The sequence below is a fragment of the Pollachius pollachius genome, assembly GCF_949987615.1.
Source record: "Pollachius pollachius genome assembly, chromosome: 1".
Taxonomy (NCBI): domain Eukaryota; kingdom Metazoa; phylum Chordata; class Actinopteri; order Gadiformes; family Gadidae; genus Pollachius; species Pollachius pollachius.
This window is the reverse complement of record NC_136934.1, coordinates 19,963,849-19,974,338: the sequence shown is the minus strand read 5'-3', so window position 1 is coordinate 19,974,338 and position 10,490 is coordinate 19,963,849. Positions and strand designations below refer to the sequence as shown.

The 10,490-nt window shown below is 46.2% G+C and overlaps 1 protein-coding gene across 1 annotated transcript in view; it reads right to left on the bottom strand.

Moving 5' to 3' along the window:
• Positions 1-230: 230 nt before the first annotated feature.
• Positions 231-10,490, bottom strand: part of LOC307089874 (transmembrane protein 132C) — a gene marked incomplete at both ends in the record, with an annotated part of 119,896 nt that continues 109,636 nt past the window's right edge. The window contains 3 exons of the mRNA XM_079756345.1: positions 231-1,403; positions 5,016-5,207; positions 7,446-7,719. Coding sequence (XP_079612471.1) covers positions 231-1,403; positions 5,016-5,207; positions 7,446-7,719 — 1,639 coding nt within the window. The remainder of the gene's footprint in view (positions 1,404-5,015; positions 5,208-7,445; positions 7,720-10,490) is intronic.

Genomic DNA, 10,490 nt, shown 5'->3' with positions numbered 1-10,490 from the left:
TAACAAACAGTGAGGGAAATAACAAACAAAAAACAGAGCATCCCTTTCACCGTCGCTCACGGACACATATTTTGAGTTTGTGATTCGTCATCCGTGTCTGTAACTTTTTTATACTATTTTTATCCTATTGAGTACAATGAAATCTTCTACTCAACACCGCGAGTTTCTACCCGCGCCCATTATTCCTATGAAAGGCATCGGTTGAGTTTATTACAAGGGCACCACGCGCACTATGCCACCTCCTTCAAAGCGCTGTCGTTCAACCGCTCCATGTAATTGCGAAGCTCCTTTGAGTCCCCCAGCTCCATGTCCTGACACACCCACTTAATGTCCTGGCCGTGGCCCGCGCTGAGCGTGCTGACGATGGGGTAGCTGCCGTCCGGGGGGATGGTGGTGGTGAACGTGGTGAACTTCACCCTCTTCCGCTTGGTGGTGGGCGAGTCCCCTTTGCTGTCCTTGGCCGGGCAGCCGTGCTCCGCCGCCCGGTGCACCTGACCCTGCACGTTTTTCTGCGACGAGCCGCCGTTGAGCAGGTGGCTGCCCTCCTCCAGCCCGCTGCTGCAGTCAATCATGGAGGTGTGCTCGTCCCGCTGTGGCGACAGGCTGACCTGGCTCTCCAGCAGCTCTGCCTCGTTGCCCAGCCACACCCAGTCGTGGGCGTGGTTCATGTTCTCCTGGCCCTCGATGGAGAGCTCCTTGTGGCGGTACTTGAGGGTGTACGAGATGCAGTTGATGAGGAACACCAGGATGGCCAGGCAGAACACCCCCAGCAGGGCGTACATGCCGATCTCCAGGTCGGTGAGGCCTCGGTTTCTCTGCGTCAGATCGTCGTCCAGATTGCGGCCCCGCGGCAGGTCCACTTGGACGGGGAAATCGGAGAAGTCAACGGGCCCGTTCTGGCCGCCGTCGTTGGACAGCTTCCCGCCGGCGGGGCGCCGCAGGATTACGCTCTTGGTGGTGGTGGCCCGCTTGATGATCCCGTCCTCGATGTCGGAGACGGAGCTGCCGTAGTAGTGGGTCTCCAGACTCGTCCTGTCCTGGGACGGGGACAGCCGGGCCCTGGTCTCGAGCACCTCGTCCCCGTCAGGGCTGTAGTCGCTGGCCCCGCCCCGGGGATCACCCGGCCCGAAGCGCACGCGGATGTTGCAGTTCCCCGCCGCCAGGATGCTGCGGCGCTTGTACTTCTGGCAGAGCTCGCACACGGTCATCTCCACGCGGACCAGCAGACCCTGGCCCTCCGCCTCCGACACAATGATGGGCCACTTCCAGGAGGGGTCCTGCCGCACGCTCACCACCTCCTCGTCCAGGGAGGTGGCGGTGAGCATGAAGAAGTCCTGGTTGTACAGATCCAGGGGAGCAATAGAGCCATCGCTGAACTGCAGCCAGGCACTGATCACCGCCTCCTGTGGAGCAAGAGAAAGACAAAAAACAAAGAAATAGAAAATAGTTCAAGAGTTGAAATACCTAGGTGCGATCTTGGACTACTGAGTTTAAAGCAGCACACAAAAAAACTGTCAACAAAATGAAATTTAACTTGTCCAACTTTAGATACATAAGAAACAATCTTACTTTTGAAGCAGCTAGGCTATACTTTGATGCAATGATCATGTCTCACATGACCTATTGCATAGCAAGTTGGGCCTCAGCTTGTAAGACGACCCTAAAGTCCCTAGAGTCAACATATAAAAAAGCTATAAAAGTTTTAGATAGAAAACCTAAAATGTATCATCACTGTCAGATTTGAAAGAAACTTGAGTTGCTACATATGGAAAACACTGTGAAATACACTGACACTATTTTAGTTTTTAAAATGATTCATGGTTTAGCTCCACCTCCTTTACAGGAATATATCAAAAGGAACACAAACAGCAAAACCAGAGCAGGCTCCAGAGGCAATTGCACTGTTCCCTGTAGGAGAAGTGCCTTTGGCCAGGCAATCTTTTCCTATAGAGCAACCAATACCTGGAATTCCATACCAAGTGCAATACGCAAACTACCAACACCCACCTAATTTTTTCAAAAATCATAAAAATTGGCTTCTGAAAAAACAAACATGTGGTCACTAGCTGGAATAATTTATAATTTGTCCACTGCCGCTGATCTGTTAACCCTGTCTTTTATGTATATGATGGTGTTTTACTCAGTATGTGTCTGTTTTACTGCATATTATGATTTGTTTTATTTCGCTTTATTTTTAATTTATTTAGGGACCATCTTCCAGTCAGGGGCTAAGGATGGAAATTAGCTTACTGCTATAATCCTGTATATTTACATTTTTATTTTTTTAAAAATGTTCATTAATATATTTTGTCCCTTTGTAAAAATTAGATAAATCTAATATCTAAATCTAAAGACGATAGATTAAAACAAATAAAACACAGTAGGAGACGGACTTGACTGCAGGACACCGAGGAGAACGATGTTGATACACTGTTGTCCTTTGTGAGAAAGCAATTGACTGCAAAGCCTTCTCTTGAGACTAGAATAATTTGCGATCTGATGAGTCAGTTGGTGAGATAAATGATCTATTAGTCACTGCCTCCCCGGTGTCGGAGCCTAGTGGCTCCCGTCTGACGCTGATGTATGATCCTCTGTGGTTAACTGCCACCATTTCTGTTACACAGATTTTGTTACGCGGCTTCCGGTGTCGCCAGTGGATGTCTGGGCTACGCCTTCCTCGTCCGGCGCCAGGCGTTCTTTGCATTGTTTGAATGCAGATATATATATAAGACAGACAGAAGCAGACAATTGATTCTGCCTCTTTTGCTCCCCACAGACTGATCGCTCTGATTGGTCAATACTACGTGGACTGCAAATGGGTGCCGAAAAGAAACCAGATGATTCCCATCTCAAAATCTGTGCCCTTGCCTCCAGATGCTGCGTTTCTATCCAGGTATCTGTTTCTAGAGATGATGCCTGCCTAACAAGAGTGGGACTTCAACATTTCCTAGATTAGGTAAGGCACTCTGAGTCCTGGCTACAATACATTAAAGGGCCGTGATTAGGGGAAATGTGCATGCTGACCTGATGAAAGTAGGCCTTGTGATCACATTACAAGACTGTTCTTGGCATTTTACGATACGAGCTGGCTATGGCCCCATACGGTCGATGGAAAATTATTGTATAGTATTTTTCTTCACACTATCTTTGTGTTTATTCTCCCTATTACAATTTTCTCGACTGCGAATTTTGTCCCAAGTAATAATATTCAGAATATAATATGTACTTTTCATATAAAATATCTGTATAATCATATTTTCCTGTGTAATATACTAACATTAGCAGACATTTTGTGCAATAAGGCAGGCTGTTAAGGTTTCCAGTGCAACAGCCTTGTGTTTCAACCAGGAGCAGGAGGTTATCTCACTGGAGGCCATGCGACTCCTAACTCGTGCTAATGCTCTCTGGGGCGGGGGGGTTGGAAGGGCAGATTAAAAGAAACTGCGGGCGCAGGAAAAAGATCAGACACAAGCATTAAAGAGTTATCCCCTACAAACGGGAATTCGCCACACATATATACATACATGCATACACATACACACCAGCGTCGCCAAACTTCTTTTTTTTTTGTGAACAGCTGCGGTTTTTCAAAATTCTACTTTGAATATCTTTCAAGAGGAGCGATCCCCATGGGTTCACATGGGGGGGGGGGGGCAGCGCTGTGGTCCCTCAATGCTCTCTAATTACCGGGAGAAGACCAAGACAGTGCTGCCAGCTTATCCCCACACGGGCACTTTGTGTATGGAGATGGCAGATAAGACTAGAGTAGCCCCCACCACCACCACCACCACCACCACCACCACCACCACCACCACCACCACTGCCACCACCGCCAAACCCCATTCTTTCTCATCCAGGGATGAAGGGATGTGTGATGGGGGAAGTGGGAGGATGAGGGTGCTTGAGAGGAAACGATGGAGGGGGTACCATGAACAAACCATGGTAGGCAGGGAAGGAGAAGATACAGAGGATGGGAGCGACCAAGTTTTAGCCTGTAAACCATTTCCCTTCTTTTGGGAGGGGGAGATGGAAACTGTGGTCTTGCTTTTGCACGCCCAGAGATTAAGCTCTCCATTTCTATGAGGCGCCCAAGGAAACACATTATATCCTGCATTGTAGTGTTCAAGGTTCTGACTTAAGAGGGTTAGAGTTTGCAACAAGCAAATACACACGTTAGATGAAGACACGCACAAACACAGGCACAGACATGCACACACACACACACACACACACACAACTACACACAAGCACTCACACGCACACACACTCATGCAAGTTCCTAGGCTGCAAATTCATACAAGTCGTTGAACTTCCTCAATTTAGCTTGGGACATGAGCCTTTTTGTTTTCGTGCCAAAAAAAGAAAAATGGCAACTGTATGCAGGAAAGTCAAAGGCTGCTGGACATCTCCACATTTTTAACCTCACTTTAATTTTAACTCACAAATTAGTATTCATATAAACATCTAAAGTCTGATTGAGAAGAGCTCAAATTCTTGTGAGCACAGCGTTTTCTTTTCTGTCTCTATACATTTGTTTTGAGGACTCCTGTAGCTTGGGGTGGAGATCTGAAGGCTTGGTTACAACTGGAATCATCCTTACTGGCGCAACTACAACAAACGAGACATGGCCTATCGATTGGAAGGGACTAATAGAACTCTAGATAATAATAGAAAAATATCTGTTTAGTAGACCACTACGAATATCTCTGGGACAAACCAGGAAACTCTGCATAACTCCGTCCTCGGCATTTTTCTCCATCCTTTCCCTCAGAAATTACATCTTCTTATATCATGAAAGGTAGTCTTATATCATGAAAATGGTGGGGAGGGAGTTGACAGCAGAGGATGTTTTCAAATTCCCAAAGTCACTCATGCTACACCAGTGTCAGAAATCCCTTTGAGTAGACAAGCAAAAAACACGAATAAAGGCGTGTGAACTTTTGTCTCAGATCGGTTCGACCGCACCACTCCATGTTCTTCTGTAGAAATATTGTGTGCAGGATTGGTCCTCTGACCTGCTTTGGGCTCTGCAGAAGCTCCTGGCTGGTGGTGGTGGCTAGGATGGCTCTGTTGCTCCCTTGACTGAGCTGCAGGGCCATGGACAGAGCCGTCACCATCTGGACCCCCAGCTCCGTGATGGTCACTTTGTCGTCCACCACCGTGATGGTCTTCTCTGCCAGGATGGAGTCTGACAGGGGAGACAGCACCTGTGGTGTGTGACAGAGATAACAAGAGATATAGAAAGTGAGATCGAGAGAACGAAAGGGATAGGCAAGAGAGAGAGAGAGAGAGCAAGAGAGGGAGCGATGGAAGAGGGGGGAGGGGGTAATAGCAAGAAATGCAAAAGCAAAGATTTCTGTCTTTGGTCATTGTGAGGAGATCAGCCCACCAACCCACCTCAGCCTGGCTGGTAAGATAATGCCCCTGCTTTACATTTCAAGATTTGTTTTGAAACCCTTAGAGAATCCATCTACCTGTAATCCCGAAGAACAGCAGCCACAGTCTGACCTAAATACAAGACACACTGTCTTATCTCTGGTGGGAAGGCAGCTTGGGAAGTACACTGGATACTTCTTTGCTGTATGTGCAAACCACGTCCGCACATCGCAACATTCGCTATAGTCTTTGCAGCGCAGGGTAACAATGGTGCTGTAATGACTAGATATATTTACAACCTTAGCTCTTTAAGTGTAATCACAGCAACACCACTGAGTTTGTCCTCCCAGAGAGTTCAGTTGGGGCCACCAGCGGGCAGCCAGTACCACGTGGGAGAGGCTCAGAGCGGATCAGGCCGGCGCACCCAGGGAAAAAAGGATGCGACACCTCCTCAGTTCAAACGTCGTGCCCGCTGAGTTTGGCAACTAAACATTCTATCACACAATCTGCCCCATCCATCATTCATTCACGCAACTCTATTGCACGCATGACACATCAAAGTTTGAAAATTTTAGCAGCTGAAAAAAAAAAGCCCTTCCCAACAGAAGGGCGGGGTCATTCAAAGTGAAAGTTAAATAAATTGAAGATTAAGGCTGGGCAGACCTTGACCGATCTCTGTTGTGGTCTTACGCCGGGTATTATGGCCCTTTCTCGGAAAGACAGCTCATATCTAAGTGGCTTCAAAGCGATGCAGTAGCCTGTATTCTTGGCAAAACATCCGTGGGGGGGCTTCCAAAACCTTGTCTGTAATTGTACCATCGATTAACGTCCCCATCCTGTGTTATCAGAGTGTGAACAATAGTTGCGCCCCATCAGTCATTTCTGATGCCCCCTTGCCTAGGTAATCCTGCCGCCGGATCTGTTGTGGATGCGGACCTAATATACTGAACCAGTCTCGACTGGTTCAGTATATTTCTCTCTCATAAGGATGTAATTAGGTGTTTCTTTTGTGAAAGAAGAAGTCCTTTAAACAGATTCCTGATTCATTTCCAAGATCTTTTAGGGTAGAGGGGGGATAAAGTTATGTCTGGTCAAAGCTATCCCGGCGAAAGACAATTCATATATTCAGCATTTAAACGTGGTATGGTGATCAAGTATGCTTCATGTGGTTACTGTTCCTACTTCAGTAACACTGGATATCATTCTCCTGAGATTAAATTAACTCCTTCTGACATTTAATAAACTGCTCATGAGATTAAATACATTTTGGTGAAAATTAACTATATTGTATGGTTCAATGGGTTTTACTGAACACGTTTTCTACTGCGCTTCAAGGCTTTTGTGAAATAAATAGCATCAGAAACAGACAACCTAAATCTGGCGGTACCAGGCTTTACATTTACATTTACATTCAGGGCATTTAGCAGACGCTTTCATCCAAAGCGACTTAGAATAAGTACATTTGTCAGAAAGAGAATCAATATATCGCTGTTGGTACAATAAGAATGTTCATAGAACCAAGTGCCAAGCACTCACAATTCCCCGTATACAATAAAGATAGCTAGGATAAGACGCTACACATTGCTAAGTACCAAGGGCGTAGGAACCGGGGGGGACGGAGGGGACGTGTCCCCTCCAATATTGGAGACAGGCGCATTTGTCCCACCTAAAAATTATACCAGGGGGAGAAAAATATTTTATTTTATTTTGAAAGCGCAACACAGCGCCTTGTCACCGCTTCTTATTCTAAAAAACTGGATGATTGAGCGTGCAATTAAAGAATTGATTTGATATTTATCAGTTAATTACTGCCATTAAAAATGTGTTTTCCTTTACATTTACAAATGTATCTTTTTAGTAGAATAAAATATATTTGTGAATTTTTTCAGTGTAGTTCATTTATGACATATTTCTGTATTTCAAACCATTAACGGATCTGTCAGGTTTCCAATATGTGTCCCCCCCCAACGTTAAACTCATTCCTACGCCCCTGCTAAGTACTATCGCTAAGTACTAAGTGCAAGGAGGTACAACACACAAGGTGTTCTCCTTGCAGACCCTCAGCTCACCTGGATGGCGGTCATCCCGACGTCCAGACCCATGAGAACCCTGCCGTCCAGCAAGCGAGCCACGTTGGGGCGCTCCACCTTCAGGAAGTCCCGGATCAGCTCGGTGATGTCCACCTGCCAGTCGCTGCCCAGCATGAAGCTGGTGGGGCCCCGCGTGTCGGGCCCCTCTGCCACAAACTGGGTGAGCACCCGCACCATGGCGTGCTGGTACTGCAGCGTGCAGCTCCGCCCTCGCCGGTCTTCATCGTCCTCATCCTCGCTGTCCCGCGCAGACCTGTGATGAAAAGGAAAACAGAAGGGGATGAGGACGAGCGCCGTTCTACTGGTTCCCTTAATTCAAGGTCGGCATTCAAAGAATCCATAGATATGTATTTAGCCAACCGTATTCAAGTCACTTTCCTAAAAAAACTTTTATAATAACGAATCTTAAAGCACGTTCTTTCCTATATTAATACAAAGGGAGTATACAGAAAAGCCGACTTTTGCCGAGTCATCAGACCTCCCCTCCTTTCGAGTCTCACCTTTGTTTCCGCTCAGTTTGCCTCTCCTACGGTATCGGGGAACGAGGAATGAGCGGAAATCATTGCAGAGCCATTGAGCTGGTGGCACAGAATCTATTTTTCAGAGTTAGAGAAGCTGTACCACATTTATCGCCCGTGTTTGTAAAGTTCACACCTTTCTTAAACCCATTTAGCGCTCATACCCACGCAACTGCAGTTCGCCCCCGTAGACCCTTATTTACCTTACACAGAGACAGACGAATGTCCTGTGAATAAACAAAGAAGAAGTATACAAACGTCTGGCCCGGGCTCAGCCTCATCATAAGACACATGAACGGTTGTTCTTTCTGTTCTTTAATGCCTCCCTTGCGGCTTCTCAATAATAGCTTCCTGGATAGTGCTGCTGCCATTTAATTACAACGGCTAACAAATCAACAACGCCACATGTTAAAAGCATTTCCAGCAGTGCAGTCTGCTAAACTATAGCCCAAAATAGGTTTGGTACTGCAATATTATTAGTTATCTGCAACAATAGAAAGATAAGGCGTCCTGAAATGGAGAGGGTCACTCTGCCCAGGACGGGGCAGATTTGATCAGCTGACCGAGGGGAAGGGTGAGGGGAGTTCTTCAGAGCCTTGGAGCTGTCAGCAGAATCGAGTCGTTCGTATATGGACCCTCACGTTCACCACGGTATGTCTGTTGTCCACAGTTTTGTTTCATTCAATCACGTCTCTTGACACTTTCTCTCCCACACCGAGACAGTGTGTGTGTGTGTGCGGTGTGTGTGTGTGTGTGTGTGTGTGTGTGTGTGTGTGTGTGTGTGTCTGTTTGTGTGTGTGTGTGTGTGTGTGTGTGTGTGTGTGTGTGTGTGTGTGTTTGCATACATACAACATTGGGACTTTTCCACTCCATCCATGATTTCATTGCAGTGCTCTGATAGCGAAAACTCAACTAAACATATTGAGATTCACAGGCAAAGCAAAGGACTCCAGAACAGCTATCGCTGCGAACAGACCGGATATGTATTTTCTAGGGATGGGCAATCTAAAAAAAGTGCTTGAGCCTCACCATATGAAGATGTTACCACAGCAACATGAGCCAAAGGTTAAAGTTCAACCAATCCAGCTGAGCAAGATCAAATCTTCAACAGGGAATATGATCTGCATGTATAGTGAGGGAGACTAACTATACATGCAGTAGCTAAGCAAGATTCATAATGTTTTTGCCTCCATGCCAATCAGTTAACAGTAATCAGTTTAATCTAATGGTAGCGCTGTGTTTTAATTAATTCTAACAGCACCCTCAAACTCTGGTCTGAAGCCCATTTAGTTGACATGTGTGCATGCTAATTTCCTCATTAGATCCAGCCTTGCAAGGTACATACAGTAGCTATGCATGTGCCGATCGCTTTGATGAGCTTCATCAAGAGAAATAGAATTCATCCAACATACAGCCAGGGAAAGAAGCTTTTAATTCATAAACGCTTTGGCTTGTTTTTTGTTACTCACACTAATACGTACTTAATGGCTGAGTAGGAGTTACAAATCCTCTTACCATTCTTTTAAAAATAAAAATAATTGTCATAGTCTGGGATGTTATACAGTATAAACTCATCAAATGAAGCCCTAGATTCTGGCATAGAACTAATCTGCAGGTGATGAGGGAGCAATCTCAACCTAATCTCAGGGGTTAATATGATGGACAAACCCGGCTGAGATTGCAGTGCAGCCTTCTTCAGAAACCAATTTTTTTCCTTTCTGCTTCATTTGCTCCAATGCCCAGATTTACTTTAAGAAGAGTTGATGCATATTAATGTTCGGTTTGGCTTTTTCTGTTTCTCCCTCTTTTTGCACTTGGAGCCTGTGCTCCATTTGATTTGACATTTTGCTGCATGTCTACTAAAAGTATCAGCCCCCCCCTGTCCACCCAGATAACCCAATTTTTTGGGACAAAAATGGACAGGCAGTGCTGCAGTCCTGTACTTACATAAAGATTTCTCTGTAAGCCTGTGTCTCGAAGCATAACATGCTACTGAATGACAGAATGAGCAACCAACTTACTGCACAGCTAACAATCTCTTTAAAGCTATAATACAGTTCTTACTTGATATGGTTGTGTGCATGAGTGACTACCGCTCCGTTCACACACGTACGATGCTGTATGTGAAGGCTTTGCTTAGAGCTTAGTGAGGCTGTCAGTGGCAATCAAAAGCTCTGCTCTCTCTCTCGCGTGCCCTCTCTCACTATGCCTCTCTCTCTACCGCTCTCTTTCCTTCGCGCTCTATCTCCTGCTCTCTCTGTCTTTCTTGCATGCTCTCTCTCCCTCTCTCTCTCTCCCCCTCTCTTCCGCTCTCTCTCTTTCTCGCACGCGCTCTCTCCCTCTCCCTCCCTCCCTCTTCCACTCTCTCCCACTCTTTTCTCTTGTCTTTTCAAATTTTACTGTGTCCATTTGCCAGCGAACGGTCCCTTCAGTGTAGTGTGGCAGCTGATTGGCTCAGCTCCCCGCTGAGCTTATGGACGGCGGACCAAAAGCCCGTGTCTGCCAC